Raw genomic sequence first — 18,882 nt, 5'->3', positions numbered from 1 at the left:
TTGAAATTGCATGTATAGCCACTATACCTAGCTGATGCTGTGTGTGTGTGTGTGTGTGTGTGTGTGTGTGTGTGTATGTGCTCGTGCATGCACATGGGTTTCCCAAGACAGAGTTTATCTGTGTAGCCCCTGGCTATCCTGGAACTCATTCTGTAGACCAAACTGGACTCAAACTCAGAGAGATCTAGCCACCTCTGCCTCACGAGACTAAAGGCATGCACCACCACTGCCTGAACAATGTTGATTGCTAAAAGAGAAGTTAAAAAAATATTTAAGGGTTGCTCTCCTCACATATCCTGAGAGCAGAGATCCTAATTTAGTCATAATTCTAGGAATTCTTGACACTGAAAGTCTTTGCACTGGGAGAAACAATGCCTTTCCTTGAAAAAGAATCTACTGAGTTCTTTTTTAAATGATATTTTTTATTCTTTGAACAGTCCATACATTAGTACAATGCATATAGATCATATCCATCTACCTGTTTCCAACTCTCCCTCACGTCCCACGCCACCTCCCTCCTACCTACATGTACCCTTTTTATTTAGTTTTGCTATTAATAACCTCCCCAGTCTAATTAGTACTGTCCATATGCACATGGGTATGTAGCATCCACTGGGGGCATGAACAACTACTGCTGGAGACTGAAGGAGAATGATTCTCCCTGCCCCATCAGCCATCAATTGCCAGTAACTCCACCAACAGAGGTGGGCCTCAGGAGTTTCCTCCCATCCACACTGGAATCTTGGCCAAGTTGGTCTTGTGCAGGTAGCCACAAATGCTGTGAGTTGATGCCTACAAAAGCCATGTCATGTCTTAACGACATGGCATAGGGCCCATCCTCATCTACCAACGCTTACATCCTTTCTGCCCCCTCTTCTGAGACTCAGTCTGAGCCTTGGATAGGAGAGGACTGACTCACCCAGAGCTGAGTGCACAGTTTGCACTTTGATCAATTCTGAATCTTTGCACTATTACCCACTGTAAAAAGAAGCTTCTTTCACTAAAGTAGCAAGCAGCTCAAATCTACTGACTCCTTTAAAAATATATTTTATTAATTCTTTAAGTATTTTATACAATGTGTTTTGATCATATTCATTCCTCACTGTTGGACCTAATTCCTCCCTCTTCCATACCTCCCTTCCTACTGGCTTTTTTAATCATGACAAGTTTAGAATTCAAATTTGACTAAAAGCCAAGTAGGATTTCCCTGCTCATCCTGAGCATGCCTGCTCTTATTGCCAAGGGTGCTGAGGAGGAAGCCGCATGAGACCCAGTGACCTTCCTAGGGATTAAAAAAAATAAAATTATAAAAAAAAAAAAACACTTTCTCTACAAAGAGGGCAACGACAGCCTTTTTCTTTGCTTGCTTTCTGCCTTTTCTTTTTCCTTTTCCCTTTTCTTCTTTTCTTTCTCTCTTTCTTCCTTCCATTATTCTTTGCAAAATAAGAAGAATTAATAATAGCAAAGCGCCAGACTACATAAAATCTTGAGTAATCTCTTCATATTACCACTTTGTGTTGCCTCAAGAGTTCCTGGGCCGAGTGGACCAGTGGAGTTGATCATTAGGGACATGTTGGAAATTTCCTTAGCCTGTTGACGGCAGTCACCACGTGGAAATGTTTCTTGAAGTAAAAAGGGGAGGAAGATAAAGAAAAGACACATCTTTAGATCAAGTACATAAGAAACGATGGGAAGCCAAGTCTAGGCACCTGGGCTAGTTCAAATCTATGTGGAATGGTGGGTCTCTGGCTTCTGTGCCTTCTCTTTTCCTTCTGTTTGTTTTGTACAATTCCAATGTGTTAGTTTTTGTTTTGTCTTGTTATATTTTATATTTTGTTTTATTTTATTGGTTTTTCAAGACAGGGTTTCTCTGTGTAGCCCTGGCTGTCCTGGAACTCACTCTGTAGACCAGGCTAGCCTTGAACTCTCGAACTCAGAAATCCACCTGCCTCTGCCTCCCAAGTGCTGGGATTAAAGGCGTACGCCACCACTGCCCGGCTATATTTTATTATTATCTACTAGAAGCCTAGTTTTTGTTTAGTTGGTTCAGTTTCTCTGTGTAGCCCTGGCTGACCTGGAACTCACTCTGTAGACCAGGCTAGCCTTGAACTCACAGAGATCCACCTGCCTCTGACTCTTGAGTGCTGGGATTAAAGGTGTATGCCATTACTTGTTTGTTTTCTAATGAGAGGCAGAACGGGGTGGGGGGTTGGGGGAGTGGATCCAGATGGGAGGGGAGAGGAGGACCTGGGAGTAGGAGAGGGAAAGGAAACTGTAACAGGGATATATTGTGTGAGGAAAAACTCTATTGTCAATAAAAGGAAAAAAAACAAACAACAAACAAACAAAAAATATCTATATATTTTATAGATAGGGAGATCTGGTTTCCAGAATAATTGAAAGTCACTTTCTGGGAACATGTTTGAAAAGAAAAATTATATTTTGCCCTTTAAAGTGGAAAGTAGAGCTCTCTAGAACATATTTTAAAATTGTGACTCATAAATCATTAGCGGGTCATCAAATTCAACCTGTGCACTAGAAAGTGTAGCAGAATATTTCCCCCTGCTAATTTTACAATAAACTCGGTAATTTGGGAGGAGCTAATGTGGGAGGAGTAAGGAGAGGAAGAAGAGAAGGAAGAGGAGGAGCTAGCGGAGAGAGAAGACCAGGAGAAGAGAAGATGGCAGAAGATGTGTGTGTGACTCTAATAGTCTAAGGTAATTGTAAGATCTAGGTTAGGTATTGGGTAACACCTCTAATTGTGTGGGCATCTTGTTAGTTGAGCATTGCCAAGTATATAAAGCCATTAGACAATCTTTAAGCATCAGAGTCTCATTTCTACCAGGTACTGCATGGATGGCGGGTATTGTCTGGGGTTCAGCCAAGTTTTGCAAAGACAGCGTGGTGGATTGGCTGATCTAGCCACCATGATGGTGTCTCCTGGGTGCCAGGACCGGTGCATTTGGCCAGCATGAGCCATGGTCAGAGTTGAGCAGCGGTGGGAGCACACCGTTGCTCTTGGCCTCAGGCCTTGCCTAGTCAGGAACATGGTGGCCCTGTAACAATAAGCCAGATTGGGTGCTGCCATTTTTAAATATCATTAACAAGAAAGAGCTATAAACAAAGATGGCATAGGGAGGACAAAAGACTATCCTGCACTAGTGAAGTCATGTAAATAAATGTTTGCTTCCCACAACTGTGAAGGAACGCTCCTAAGGAAAGAGGTTTGGGTTTCATCGTGTGATTCTGAGTTGGAGGAGGGAGTTGTGTGGGGTCTTCTTATTGTTTATTTGTTTGTTTTATGCTGAGGGTTGAACCAAGAGCCTCACACATACTGAGTACACACTGAGCCCAGTACAAAAGCCTGTTGATTTCCCCCCTCCCCCATGGGGGCTCTAAGTCAACACCAAAATTTTAGAAAACTAGTTCCTTGGAAAACAATTATTGTTAAGATAGATTCCATGTAAATGGTACCAAACAAATCTGTGGTGAACAACATTTAAAAGCTTTGAAGTTTAATATGGCTTTCCCGTCTTGCTTTCTAAAATGTGATAGAATCAAGTCCCAAGGCTACACACAGCTAAGCCCAGGTCCTCCAAACTGTTATCACTGAAAGTATATTCTCAGTTTCATCCTGGTACTCACAAATTCAGATAACTTTTATACTGTTGGTTTCTGCTCTGTGGCATTTTTAGTTGTTCTTTTTTTGTTTAGAACCTCGTCTAGCTATGTAGTTCTGTCTGTCCTGGAACTTGGTATGTAGACTACGCTAGTCCTGGAACTTGGTATGTAGACTAGGCTAGTCTTGAACTCACAGTGATCTGCCTGCCTCTTCATCTGGCTCTCAAAGTCCTAGGATTAAAGGTATACATCATCACACCCAAACCCATGGCATCTTTTAATGAAGCTAGCAGCTATGGCACAAGAGAGAAATCTTCCCTTTAAATAATACTTATGTTTAAAATCTATGTACGAGGAAAAACTTGGCTGTAGTTCTTTCAAATGCAGCTTTTACTGAAGAAAAACCAAAGTACCTTCCATTTACTCTGGGCCATATATTTCTGCAGCAGTAGTTGGGATCTGAGGCGAACATTGGAGCCCGAGGCTTTGGCAGACAGGTGATTTAACCACTCATGTTTCAGGCACTGTGTGGCACTCATCCTACAGCTGTGGAGTCAAAAAGCAGCAGAACCATTGAGTTGAGCTTGCCTTTTCAAGTTGTCTAAATGTCTGTTCTGTTGGGTGGAAAGTCTGAGTCTACGGTTCATCATTCCGGCAGATTCATACCACACTCTCAAACCTCCCCTCCTTACAAAAGCCAGTGAGAGCTGTCAGGGAAAAGTTCCCTGACCTCTACAGAAGACTGTGTCCTAGTGACTCACCACCACCTCCCACAGAGGGCTGGGAAGCTAAGGCAGAACAACGGGAGGCCAGCTGCTACTAAGATTGCTCTTAGGAGAACAGGATGCCTGAACAAAGCCCATTTCTCCTGGCAGAGTAGAGCATTAGCCAGCTCATCTGAATTACAGGTTGGGTTTCCTCACTCAGAAAGATTTTACAGTAAGAAACTGAAGATCTATCTGTGAGCACTGAGCTGTCCTGAAGCCTGGACGTTTGGGCCTTCCTCCTTGGGTATACTTTTGTGTCAATATTGTGTCAAGTTCCAATTATTCTATGTCTGAGTATCAAAAAAAAAAAAACTCAACAGCTCAATGTATGACTTTCATAAAGTTGCTTGTGTCAGCTAGTTTTAAGTCAACTTGAAGCAAGCTAGGGTCATTTGAAAGGAGGGAACTGCAACTGAGAAAATGCCTTCATAAGTCAGGCTGAGGCAAGCTTGTGTGGCATTTTCTTGATTAGTGATTGATATGGGAGGGACCAGCCCTTTGTGGGTGGTCCTGGGTTCTATATAAAAGCAGACTGAGCAAGTAAGTCAGTAAGCAGCACCCCTCCATGGCCTCCACATTAGCTCCTGCCTCCAGGTTCCTGCCTTGTTTGAGTTCCTGCCCTCATTGCTTTGGATGATGAATTGTTATACAGAACTGTCAATGAAATAATCTCTTTCTTCCTCTATTTGCTTTTGGTCATGGTATTTCATCACAGCGATAGTCACCCTAAGACAATGCTGAAGTCTAATAATGCCTTTGTGACCAAGAAATGAAGTACTCGAATCTGTATTCCGAAGGTAACATCTATATACCTCAACTTTTTTCAACATTAGCTTATTGTAAGTGATAACTTGGAAATAGGACTCATTTCTAATATAACTCTTTTTAAGACTCTGATGTCTAGCTGCTGCCCCTTCTAATATTCCAAGCAAGTAGCAGACTAAGACATCTCTCAGGAAGAAAGGATTCAGCATACCACACAGATCAGGGCCTGTTATAATGGCCACTGAGTGACCACCAACTAAAAATACCTCTTCTCTTTGACCAGCAACCGGGAAACAAAGTCCTTGGCTTCCTCTGACAACCCTTTGAAGGTATCAGCATCGAAATCCCAGCTGCAGTTGACAATAAAATTCATGGTCTCTGCATCTGTTTCCCCTAGAAATGGGGACAAACCACTGAGTCTGTGGAGAAGAGAAAGGACCATGAGTCAGTATATCACAAGCTCTGCTTCTGTAACTTCTCCATTGCATATTGGTTCTGCATGTTCACATGAAGGTGGGAGATGGGGAAGAGGATATTCTGAACAATCTCCTATCTCACACAACTCTTTCCTTATCTCTACAGCAATAGTTCTCAACCTTCCTAATGCTGCCACCATCTTATAGTTCCTCATGTTGTAGTGACCTCCGACCAGAAAATTATTTTCATTGCTATTTCATAACTGTAATTTTGCTACTGTTATGAATTATAATGTAAATATCTGTGTTTTTCAATAGTCTTAAGTGAGCCCTAGGAAAGGATTATTCCACCCCCAAAGGGGTCGCAACCCACAGGTTGAGAACCACTGCTCTAGAATAGCTGTAAAGTGTATTCTAATACAATGTGTCCACAAATCAAGTGAATATTTATTTATTTATTTTTGTTGTTGTTGTTGTTGTGTTTGTTTGAGAAAGGATTCTCTAGTTGTCCCTGGATAAGCTGAAACTCACTACTATGACAAACCAGGGGCCGGGCGGTGGTGGCTCATGCCTTTAATCCCAGCACTTGGGAGGCAGAAGTAGGCGGATTTCTGAGTTCCAGGCCAGCCTGGTCTACAGAGTGAGCTCCAGGACAGCCAGGGCTACACAGAGAAACCCTCTCAGAAAAAAAAAAAAAAAAAGACAAACCAGGCTGGCCTTGAACTCATAGAGATCCTTGGGTCTTTGCCTCCTGAGTGTTTAAAGACATGAGCTACTATGCCCAATGTGTATATTTATTTGAAAAAAGCTTTCTATTTCTCTGAGACAGGCTCTAATACATATTATTGTTCTTCAAGCCCATGAAATATTGGCTTTACTAGGCTCAGGCTAAGACAGAGAGGCAAGATAACCTAACTGACTGAGTAAGGCTTTAAACTTCCCCTGCCCGATACAGCAAACACAATGTCTTTTATAGTTCCCGGGCTATAAAAGAAAGCTAGCTAAGCATGGGTGAATGACTGAGCAAGAAGCAGCACTCCTCTATGTTCTTCAAGTTCTTGAGCTCCTGCCCTGTCCTCCCTCAGTGTTGGCAGTATCTGAACTTCTGTCCTCCCTAAGTTGCCTTCATCCGAGTCTTATCATAGCAACAAGAATGAAAGTAGAAAAGGCTTAAGAAAATAGCTCAGGAAATCTAGTCAGAGAGAGACAGGGGGCCAATCTATGTCAGAAGTGACAGAGTCACCCAACACTGTAGTGTACCCTCATGGTCTCTATGAATTCCCTTGGGTAGAGTTCCTATTTGAGTCGCCTTAAAGAAAGGAACCTCACTTGAGAAAATGCCTCCATAAGATCTGGCTGTTGGCGCATGCCTTTAATTCCAGCACTTAGGAGGCAGAGGCAGGTGGATTTCTGAGTTCAAGGCCAGCCTGGTCTACAGAGTGAGTTCCAGGACAGCCAGGGCTACACAGAGAAACTCTGTCTCGAAAAACAAAAACAAAAAACAAACAAACAAACAACAAACAAGATCTGGCTGTAGGGCATTTTCTTATTAGTGGGGAAAAGCCCTGCCCATTATGGGTGGTGTCAATCCTGGGCTAGTAGTCCTGACCCTTCTGCTTCTATAAAAAAGCAGACTGAGAAAGCCACAGGAAGCAAGCCAGTAAGCAGCATTCCTCCTCCATGCTCTTTACATCAGCTCCTGCCTCCAGGTTCCTGCTCTGTTTGAGTTCCTGTCCAGACTTCCTTTGATGATGAATAACAATATGGAAGTATAAACCAAATAAACCCTTTCTTCTCCAACTTGCTTTTTGGTCATGGTACTTTGTCCCAGTAACAGAAACCCTAAAACAGCGAGTTACTAAAAATAAATAAAGTTTGTTTAGATCAGTTATACTTAATAGATAATGGTCCTCAAACTCTTCAGAGCCCTACCAAATAAAAGTGTTTAATTTTAAAAAAGTGTTTATAAAGTGTTTAATTTAAAAAAAAAAGGCTTCCCATGATAGAGATTCCAGCTCCTTGAAGTGACTTTAATGTTTCCAAAGAAGACAATGGAGCACAGAAGACTTCACCTGGATTATGGGAATGCTGACCACTGGCAAAGAACTACCCCATGTCTCACCCACTGCCAGGATCCTGACAAAACTATGGACACTGTTGGGTTGACAGCCCCACTCTGCCTTGCCACAGCAAGTCAGTTTTTCCAGGTTCCTCCTCCACAGGAAAATCTGGGTGTGGCAGCTGAAGATGTAATCCTATGTGGCAGCCAAAGATCTATGATCATTGGCTCCATTGAAGCCATCAAGATTAAGGGAGCCTAGCATAACCATCCTGGGCGAGTAGTCCTGGCTTCTATAAGAAAGCAGACTGAGAAAGCAACAGGAAGCAAGCCAGTAAGCCGCACTCCTCCATGGTCCTTACATCATCTCCTGCCTCCAGGTTCCTGCTCTGAGTTCCTGTCCTGACTTCCTTTGAAGATAACAGCAATATGGAAGTGTAAACCAAATAAACCCTTTCTTCTCCAACTTGCTTTTTGATGGTTGGTAAATCTATCATTTTAATTGATACATAGGCTATTTGGATTATACTTCCTGTTATAATTTATCCTTCTCAGATCTCTGATAATGATGGCTTATTGTAGCTTTATGTTAGAGGCAGCGAGCACCCAGCTTCTTCCTCAAGGATGCATGTAGCTGACTGTTCAGTTTAGGCTTCACTTTTCTAGAGCTACTGGGTCTCTAGCTGAGAAAGGCAGATACCATTTACCTTGCTGGAAGACTTCACCCTGAAAGAGAGAAACTTACAAAACATGTTTCAACATATATTTTTTTTTTTTACTCTTCCTTTATTTAAAGGATCTATGCAATTACTGCTCTCAGTAATCAATCACTTGTGTCTTGCCAGGAGCCATCTAAGAGAAGATAAAAACTAGCAAGTAATCTTCCTGAGATGGTTCTACCATGGATTAAAATCTACAATGGATTTGCTCCTTTAGGCAAGGCTGAGGAGAATTTCATTTTAGGAAAGATTCCTGCTATTAATATGCTTTTTGTTATTTTTAAATATATATAACAATCACTAGATATTAACCCACTCTTTTGAGCAGATTTCTGCAGAACAACAAAGATGTACTGTCTTGTAGTGATGCTGTATAGACAAATAGGTGACTTCTTAATTCTTAATGATGATCCTATAAGAATTCTTAAGATTATACTAGGAATTATTAAGCTCTTTTATAATAGGATGACTCTGATAATCAAGACTGCACTGAGAACTCTGATAGTCTTCAAGTGTCACAAGTTAATTGCTACTGATATAGCAAGCAGGCATCTGCAACTTAGAGTACATTCCAAGAGGTTGTAAAACCATTAACCAAAGGTCATAAAAATGGAACTAACGGTTTACTATAGGTGCAAGGACAGAAGATAAAATATTGATTGGGTTTACCTATACAAAACTTCACTAATAACTTAGTCACAAAAGTTATGTTTTTTAACTCTGCATGAATCTGCAGAGCTGGTAACAGATGATGAGTGTTTAGTCAGATAATTACTGTTAGTGGATATGTGTATAAACATTCTCTGTTGTAACCTTCTTATTCAATTTATGTTTTAACTTCTAGTGAACTTTTATTAAAAAAATTAATTAATTAAAAAGAAAAAACCAACCGAGGTGGTGGGGATGCATGGGAAATCCATGTGATCTATTCTCCTAGCAAAGGTACAAAAGACTAGGAAAGATCATATTGGAAGCTATAACACTGGAGAGAGAGCATTGCGGGTAAGGCATTGAGAGCAAGAGCATTGTTACATCAGAGCAGGAGGAGAGAGCAAGATTAGGAGGAGAATGCAGAATGGAATAACTTCGAAATTATAAGGCAGCTTAAAATATTAAGAGAGCAGTATGCAGAATGCAGAGGGAAAGATGAAAAAGGAAGAAGCTGGAAAGAGAGCTGAAGGAGCAGGCAGGCTTCTCCTTACCATGAGACAGAACAGGTATTTTCTTAATAGCACAGCAGGCTTAGTCTGACTAAAGAGAGCAAAGCTTTCGTCTTACAGACTTGGGTTTAATTCATTTAGCAATAAAAGGGTAGAAGCCTTTTCTTTCTCTATGAAATAAAGACTGGAGTTCATTTTTTATCTAAATGAGTGAGTTCTTTCTGCACTAGTGCTTGGTCTTTTGCTCCATATACATATCTGAGCATGGATGTGTGTGTGTGTGTGTGTGTGTGTGTGTAATTATGAGATAAGTATGTAAGCTGAGCCCAACTAGTTTGAATAGAGATTTATGAATATGTATGCATGAATCTATATATGAATTTATGAGTTTAATCCATATTTGCTTGTGTAAAAGTTTTTCCTTTTGTCAGCATGATTCTCTTTTCCCGGTTCAATAGAAGATTTTTGCTCCAAACTTCCCACCCAGACTGACAGGTGAGAAGCATTTGGACAAGAGGGAGAAGACTAGCAATTAATCCTTTACTTAATCTCCTGCTGTTTTATGATGAGGTGCTAATTGCCAGAGACAGTTTCTGGCCCAAAAGGACCTCCCTCAGGCATATAAGCTACAGTAGCAAAATGACTTATCTTTAAGATAGGTAAATGTTTTACTATTATACAGAATCCCTAAATATAATGTAAGACCAAGTCTTGCACTCGGATGCTCTTCCCCATCCACTGCTTCGAGAAGCAACAAAAAAGAACAGCAGGGGCTGGCCCCTGGCAGTGTCTCATGACAATCAACTAGATGGAAAAAGAAAAGGTTTAAAAGAAAATGGTTAAGTTGTGAGGGTCTAAGAAAGTAAACACAAGATGTAAAGGTTTAAGTTATGTAAAAAGTGAGAAATGTTTCAGGTTTCTTCCTCTCTGTGCTATTGTACTAAGACTTCAAAAGTTCAGTTTTAGCAATCAGTGGAGTCCTGATAAGCTATTAATCTAGCCTGGTAAAGCACTGACTGCTATTATCATAATCACAGGCTCAAAAGTTTACATTTCTTTTGGTTGTCTTCTAAATATGGACTTAACAGTGATTCTCATTGTGTTGAAAACATCTCTGTCCAATCTATACACCCAGCCCTCTGGACAGAGGAAAGCCAATCTATACACCCAGCCCTCTGGACAGAGGAAAGAGTGTTAATGCTTTCGAACCATTTTTTTTTTTTGGATTCCCAAGCTTTTCTATGAGTCAAAGGCGTGAATCTCCTTCCTTTTTTACAATGTGGATTACAGATTACAAACAGTGGTAATGCTAATATATCCAAACTTATATCCTTTTCTGGAAACTTAAAAAATTTATATAAGCTTCAGATAGCTGACTGACTTGGTTCTGCCTCTTACAGCTCAAAGGGACTAAAGACAAGTACTCACATCAGTCAACAGCCTAAGTTTGCCCACCTCCCTATTCCTGAGGATGGAGTTTCTGTCTGTCTCTGTCCATCTGTCTCTGTCTCTCTCTTTCTGTGTGTGCATGTGTGCGTGCATGTGTGTGTGTGTGTGTCCCCCTCTCTGTGTCTTTCTTCTTAAAACTTTCCTGCTCCAACTACCAGGACCACTGGTCTAGAAGTTTCAAATGTTAATTCAAGTTAAATAGTTTCCCCTAAACTCTTGAATTTTACCTTTCCCTAATCTACACCTGTCCCAGCAGGTTTCTGTGAAACACAACCAACTGGTTTGTTTGTTTGTTTGTTTGTTTGTGAAGAAGCTTCTGACCAGGGGCTAAACTCCAATTCCAGGAGGAAAACCACAAAGTCCACTTGAGCAAACATCCTATGGCAACAACCCCGCACCCGACTAGAAACAGTCAGTCAGGCTATAACAACAGGGTCAGGATACATATAGATAACCTAAGACATTCTTCACAAATAGATAACCTAGCCATCCTGTTTTTTAGGTGGTTTTGCCCTCCACCAACCATGTTTGATTCCTACAGATTACTCCAGAAATGCAGTCTTTAAAATATTAACATGCTGACCCATTTGGAAATTCTCCAAGCTTGCTGTAACCACAGTCAATACCCTGTGCCCCTAAGCTTGAGGTTCTCACTTCTAACCTGTTGCAATGGTGACAATGAGAGTCCTTGCTCACAAGCTCCTAATAAAGACCCTCATGTATTTGCATTGGAATTAGCTCCTCGATGGTCTTTGGGATGGTCTTTGGCGGGGAGAGGGGGAGGTCCCTACGACTTGGGCATAACAACTTCCAATTTTAACTCAGATTCAGTTATCACAGTTATCATCAACAAAAGGCTGGGATGTTAGATCTCAATGATCACCCCACCCAAAACAAACAACAATCAATCAAACAAACAAACAAACAAACAAACAAAAAGCCAACCTAGATGCCTATTTAATCCATCAAAGCAGATGCTGGCTCCCTCTCCCAGTAGTACTCAGTACCTGTGGCTCCTCCCAACACGTCTCACCCTGATCCCTACACTAAACCTCTCGTTCCCAAGGGCTGGCTTTCCTTCCCCCAGGTTCTCTTCCTATATAAAGTCAGCCATTTTGACTGTGCACTTCCATGGCTCCCGCTTCCTCTCTTGGTTCCCACGCACTCTTGATGCTCTTGATTGGGGCTCCTCTCTTAGTCTACTTTCCCAATCCCTTCTTCTGTTCCTCCTTCCATCTTCCTACCACCCCCACAACCCAGTTCAGTCTGGACTCTTTCAGATTTCTCTCCCTCAAATCTACAATAAAACCTTCTCTACAACCATGTGTAGGAATGGTCTTGTACTTATTCTCATTTGGTAGCTAGAAGCAAGCTCCATCTGTAGCACACCCTTAGCTAGCTGCTTTTCTTCTATCTCACCACCCTGCTCCTCTATCAATGTTCCTGACAACACTTGCCAAATTGTGTTTTTCTGCTTCTAAAAGTACCAATGTAAGATGGATAGCCCAAGCCCCACCCAGTACCAGCCCCCTGCCCTTTCGTTCCCTCCCCCCAGTACTCACAGCATGTAGGTGATAACTCCCACACTCCACATGTCTGTTGGAAATGACACAAACTCATAGTTAACAACTTCTGGGGCCAGGAACTCTGGAGTACCAAAGTTCACCTTTAGCTTCTCCCGAGGCTTGTATCTGAGAGAAAAAGAGAAGAGTTAAGGACATATGAAGGGAGAGAATGTGGGGCAAATGGAGATCCTGGAAGGAAACACTTCCCCACCCTACCTGTCAGGTATGTTGCCTGGATCCCACACTCACGCTACACAAGTGGTTTTCTGGGGGAATAATCATACACTCAGACATGCCTTCCAGCCTCTCCATGTTGGCTTACAGACAATTCCGCTAGGCTCCACCCAACAGCCACCTGCAGCCACCTGTAGACACCTGCAACCATCTGCAGCCACCTATACCACACGACCCAGGTGCAGCAGCCCATAAAGACTGTTCACTACCCCACCCTCTCTCTTCTCCCTCTCCCTCCTTCCTCTCTCTTCCCCCTCTCTCTTTTTTCTCTCTCTCCTCCATCTCCCTCTTTCTTTCTCCCTCTCCCTCCTTCCTCTTCCTTCTCCCTCTCCTTTCTCCTCCCTTTCCCTTTCTCTCTCCTCCTCTTCCTCTCCGTCTTTCTGTGTTCCTACATGTTCCCGACCTTTTTTTTTTTTCTGTCCTTCTCTCATTCTTTCTCTGCCTCTACCCCTTTCCAGGCCCCTCCCACTCCCTTCCCCCTCAATAAATCTTTACTCTAGGCCTATCGCAGACATGATTCCTCAGGGGACACCTTGGCAGGGCCTGCCAAGGTATTCACCACACACATACCACCGCTTTACAATGTATAACAAGAAAACTACAGTCCTAGCCACTTACAATCTGAAGATGATAAATTGACATGAAACCACATGAATAAGTACAAACAAATGTGACCAAAGCTTCTGGAGAGCAACTACTTTGTTGGTGTTCACATGTGCCAGAGGGGTCATAGTAAGAAAAGGAAGGGATGGACATTATCGACAATCAAGAGGGAAATACAAATTACAGCTACAATGTATTTCCATGTGCAGCCATATAAATGTCTATAGTACTAAATGCACACATACATACAACAGAGGAAGAAAAATATAGCATGTGTTGACTAGAATGTAGAGAATTCAGATCCTTTATGCAGCGTAAGTGAGTGAAATGGAGCAGATGCTGCTGAAATCAGAAAAGTGAGCAGGGTGTGGTGTCTTCAACTGTGATTCCAGTACTCAGGAGGCTAACACAGCAGAACTGAGGTGAGTTTGAGACCAGGATAAGTTACACAACAAGTTTAGGCAAGCTTAGAAACAGACTCTGTCTCAACAAAACAAAATCCAGAGAGGCGACTAATAAAAAATTTAAAAAATAGAATTATGTAATCGAGCAATTTTTTGAGCATGTACTCAAAAGAATTAAAAGTAGAGCTCCAGGAGAAGCTGTGTGCTTTGCTGTGCCCTATTTTCATACCCTGTGACCTGAGGTGTGAGAGTCCTTCCACTACACGTAGAAATATCTTGAAATCAGCTTCACTTCACTGATGCTGGGGCTGGCCATAGGAGTTGCTTTGCCAATAGAATGTGAGTAAAACTTCACTGGGCCAATCCCAAGGTAGGCCACAACTGTTCCTGTGTCACTGTCACAAGAAGAGAATGAGAGACACAGTGCACATCTGACTTCACTGAAGCCTGGAGAGATGGCTCATTGGTTAAGACCCAGGTCCAAGGCAAGGTGTGGTGGTGTACGACTTTAATCCCAGCACTTGGGAGGCACAGGCAGGCAGATCTCTGTAAGTTTGAGGCCAGCTTGGTCTTCAGAGCCAATACCAGGACAGCCAGAGATACACAGAAACCCTGTCTCGAAGACAAACAAATTAAAAAAAAAGCCAACAAACTAACAAAAGACCTAAAAACCAAAACAAAAGACCCAGGTTCAATTCCCAGAATCCATATGGTGGCTCACAACCATTAAAACTCCAGTTCCAGGGGAGTCAATACCCTCTTCTGGCCTCTGTGGGCACTGTACACATGTCCAGAAATACATACAGGCAAAACACCTCCGTGTGTGTGTGTGTGTGTGTGTGTGTGTGTGTGTGTGTTAAAGCTAACTAGCTCAGTGATCTCAATTAGTGGTCTGTAGGTAAATGTTCAAAAGTAGCTGTCTAGACTTTTTATTTTTTTATTTTATTTATTTATTTATTTATTTATTTATTTATTTAGGTTTTTCGAGACAGGGTTTCTCTGTGTAGCCCTGGCTGTCCTGGAACTCACTCGGTAGACCAGGCTGGCCTCGAACTCAGAAATCCGCCTGCCTCTGCCTCCCAAGTTCTGGGATTAAAGGCGTGTGCCACCACCACCCGGCTAGACTTTTTAAAAAACCTAATCTGCAGTAATTGCCAAGTTGGGTGATCTAAATACTGATTTCCGCAGGCTAGTGTCAATGGCCCATCATGAAGTTACTGAATGATAAGATTCAGTGACCTATCCATTAACACTCAAACTTTTGAGCCTAGCATTCAAGATTCTTCTTTAGTAGTCTCAGCCTATACTATGCTCTCCCTAGTTCAGCCTGCTCATACTCACACCCTGGTTCTCAGGCCATAACTAATGTCATCTCCCATGATTCCCCTCTACAGCTCCTGTTCAAGCTGGCTCAGGCTCTCAGAAGAGCTCTAAAGCTAACTGGGTTCCTCAATTTGCAAACACTGGAAACTATAACAAATCAATCCTGTATCCCCACTCCCCTCCTCTTCTGAGCTGGTAAACATTCATCAGAATCACCACTACCTGCTCCTGACAAATCCTGTCCGTGAGAAGCCTCCCTCATAGTGGTTGCTTCTTGCTCTGAATTCAGTGTGTCACTGTAAGTGGTCATATGATAACTGGTCACCTGGCATTCTAGTGTGTCCTGTAAATCTTGAATGTACATCCTACCAAGCACAATATTATACCACAGGCATCTTAAAAAGAGGAGCTTTGGGTTGCCAAAAGTTATTTGGCTATCATGGCTTTGCAAAGGGCCAGAGGACAAACACAGACGCACAGTGTTTCTATGGCACTGCACTTCATGGAGTGGAGGACACAGTGAGTATGAAAACCAGTCTAAAAGGCTGCTGGGGCAGATGGTGATGAGAACTAGATTGTCTTGTATAAGACACACTTATGTGAAAAATAATCCCAAGTTTAGAAGACGTTATTTAGGAATCGATGAAGCAGGTTTCCTCCATCATTGGTTGTGATTTTTCATGTGTGTGGGTAGGGGGTTATATTGTTCACTGAAGGTGGTAGCAAATTTCTTTTGTAGCAACAGCATGGGGGCAATGAAATATACCTTTCATTCCTGCAAATAGATAACATTTCAGCCCATGGAAGAGTGGCCCCAAAAGACTGTCACTGCAGTTCAGGATGTTTCCTGGAAGCAGGGGCAGAAGCCAGAAGCTAACCTGGTGAGGAGTTCAGCTGCTATGTGAGTGGTGGGGGAAGAGCAGGACATTCAGAGCGCAACAAAGATGGCTCCTCGTGGGAAACAGCCATCAAGACCACAGACAACCTGGCCACAGAGACACACACACACTGAAGAAGGAAGATCAAAAGTCAGAGGCCAGCCAAGGGAGACATAATGAGACCTTGTCTGAAAAACAAACAAACGAACAAAGCTATGTGGCACATGCTGTAATCCCAGCACTCGGAGGCAGAGTAAAAATCAAGACTTAACCATCAAAGTCAGCCTAGCTGCAGAACAAGTTTGAGGCCAGGCTGAAACTCGTCCACAACCACAGCCAAAACAAAACAACAAAAACAAGAGACAAGAATGAAGGAGGAAGGAGGAGGGGGAGGAAAGAAAAGAAAAGGGAAATGTCAGAAAAACTTCAGAAAGAATTGAAATTCAGCTACTATATTCAGAACTATCCAGATAATATGTGATTTCCCGAGAATAATCATTCTTAGAGGAAAGAAAATTGGAGGAAAGCTTGAAGGATGGGCATTCAACTAGTGAATCAATTTTAGTTAGCATCCTGATTGAGACAGAGGTTTGGTGGACTGTCTTCCTAAGCTCCATAGATTTGCTGTAATCTCTTCCAGGAATCTATACTGCCAGTTTCACCTGTCATGGACATGAGACTATCAAGGCTGGGAAGTAAAATTATGTGTACTTTAGGCTGTATGAAATTTAAGGGTCTTTAAGATATCTTGAAAATTATATACAAGAAGGGCTGCAGACATGGCTAGGTGATTAAGAGCACTGGATGCTCTTTCAGAGGACCTAGACTCCAACATCCATACGGAAAGTTACAATCATCTGTATCTCTAGTTCCAGGGGATCTGCTGTCCTCCTCTAACTTTTGTGGGTACTGCATGTATGCAGTGCATAGACACATAAAATAAAAAAGAATTCTTTATAAAAAAAAAAGTCATATACAATAGCCAGTGAGATACTCTGGCTAAAGGTATTTGCTGCCAAACCCAATGATGAGTTTAGCTCCTAGGGCCCATACAGAGGATGGAAAGAACCAACTCCTAGAAGCTGCCCTCTGATTTCCACACAGCACCCGAGGCATGTGTTGTGCCTCCCTGCTCCCACATACATAAATAAAGGTAACAAAAGTTTTTAAATGTATACAATAACCACTTAATGTGCTGAAACCTGGGGCCTAACAGAGTTTCAACTATCCATATTAGATCCCATTCAGCCCTCATGACTATCTGTACATGAGTGAGCAAAAATGTCATGTATTACTACTGTACTAAATCCTAATGTAGTCTTCAGTGGCTCCAGATCCACTCACATGGTCTGCCTATCTGTCACATACATGTTTTCACAGGTAAGCTAGCTAGACATTCCTCAGAGTGCATGGATGGCCATGGGTGTATTGAGTAGCCGAGACCCTAGCAGAGTGGAGAACCGATGGAATTTAATCTGCCCTGAACCCTGCTCAACAATCCCCTAGAACTATTTTCTTCTGCTTAGACAGGTGGTTTGAAGCACAGTTAATCCCACAATCTTTTAGGACAAATGGAGCCTGTACTACAAACCCACTGCATAAACAGCAAGCCAAAGACTGCCAATCTCTGTGAGAACTTTCTTATATCCATTCTCAAACTCAAAAAAAAAAAAAAAAAACCCTGCTAGATCTCAGACAGTAACTATCTTGAAGTGCAGAAAATGTCTTGTAAGAATTACCCGTCAATAAAAAACCCTATAGCCAATGAGCTGAAGCAGGAAATAGGAGGTGGGACATCTGGCAGGGAGAGAGGATTCTGGGATCTAGTGAGGCATGGGGGGATTCATCTGGAACTCTGAGGAGGAGATGGATGCAAGCCAGATGAGTAGTTGAACTCAAGGTAGAATAAGGGGTGATTCACCCTAAAATGCTGACGAGATGGACATAAGAAGGCAAGGAGACAAAACCAGCCACATAGCTGAACCCAGATTAGAATAAAAGGGATAATAAATTAAAAGCAAGTCAGAGAACAAACTGAAGCTTATAGCCTAGGCATTATTAATAATCAGTCGATATTGCTGGGAATTAAGTAGTCAGGGGAAAAACTCAGAATTTACATCAAGAGAGCAAGAGAGCTGAAGGAGGAATTTTGTCAGAGTATCAAGACCCTTACCTTCTAGCCAGCCCAAAGTCAATGATCTTAATTTGATGCCCTGTTTGACTGACACACAGTATATTCTCCGGCTGGAAGAGAGAAAGAGAAGGAAGATATTTTATCATTATTACCCTGGCTGAGAAAGCCTTCAGCTATCTCCCTTATTGTCCATAAGCCTCTGTTTCCTAGACTACAAAGGAAATAAATGGCTCAGGATAGTCATGTGGGGCTAGACAGATAATAAAAATAAACGACCACACTAATGAAACGGTTTGCACAGGGGGCTGGAGACTTGGCTCAGAGGTTGAGAACATGTGTTGCTCTTGCAGAGAGTTCAGTTCCCAGCACCCATGGTGGACAGCTCAAAACCACCATGTAACTCCAGTTCTAGTGTATCTAACAGCATCTTTTGGTCTCCATGGACAACCACACTCACATGCACACTCTTACACACACAGAGACACATACATACACACACATACACAAACACATACGCACACAGACACACACAGACATCCACACACACAGAGAGAATTAAAAACAAAATCATGTTTTAAAGGCATTGGTATAGACTGTGAGGAAGTATGTATGACTTTTGTCCCATGGAAAGGGTGGCCCTGCTCAGTCCCATCCCCCATCTGCTGCTCACCAGGAAAGAAGCTGGGACAGCACTCAGAGCTTCTCAGTCTTCAAGAGAAGTCAAAGACCCTGATTTTTGGTATGAAGATTCCATGTTTTAAAATGCTGACAGTGAAATAAAATGT

General features: G+C 42.2%; 1 protein-coding gene across 4 annotated transcripts in view; it reads right to left on the bottom strand.

Moving 5' to 3' along the window:
• Positions 1-401: 401 nt before the first annotated feature.
• Positions 402-18,882, bottom strand: part of Mylk3 (myosin light chain kinase 3) — a 50,113-nt gene continuing 31,632 nt past the window's right edge. For 3 of the 4 annotated variants that reach the window (XM_028755503.1, XM_028755500.1, XM_028755502.1), the window contains exons 9-13: positions 18,137-18,207; positions 12,519-12,647; positions 5,420-5,572; positions 4,035-4,167; positions 402-1,622 (exon numbers count right to left, since the gene is read on the bottom strand). In XM_028755503.1, coding sequence (XP_028611336.1) covers positions 1,563-1,622; positions 4,035-4,167; positions 5,420-5,572; positions 12,519-12,647; positions 18,137-18,207 — 546 coding nt within the window. In that variant the 3' untranslated portion in view covers positions 402-1,562. Of the gene's footprint in view, positions 1,623-2,204; positions 3,057-4,034; positions 4,168-5,419; positions 5,573-12,518; positions 12,648-18,136; positions 18,208-18,882 lie in introns of those variants that run through there. The other variant, XM_028755501.1, reaches the window with a different exon arrangement.

The sequence above is a fragment of the Grammomys surdaster genome, unplaced genomic scaffold, assembly GCF_004785775.1.
Source record: "Grammomys surdaster isolate TR1022 unplaced genomic scaffold, NIH_TR_1.0 126063, whole genome shotgun sequence".
NCBI lineage: Eukaryota > Metazoa > Chordata > Mammalia > Rodentia > Muridae > Grammomys > Grammomys surdaster.
This window is presented reverse-complemented; position numbering and strand designations above follow the sequence as displayed.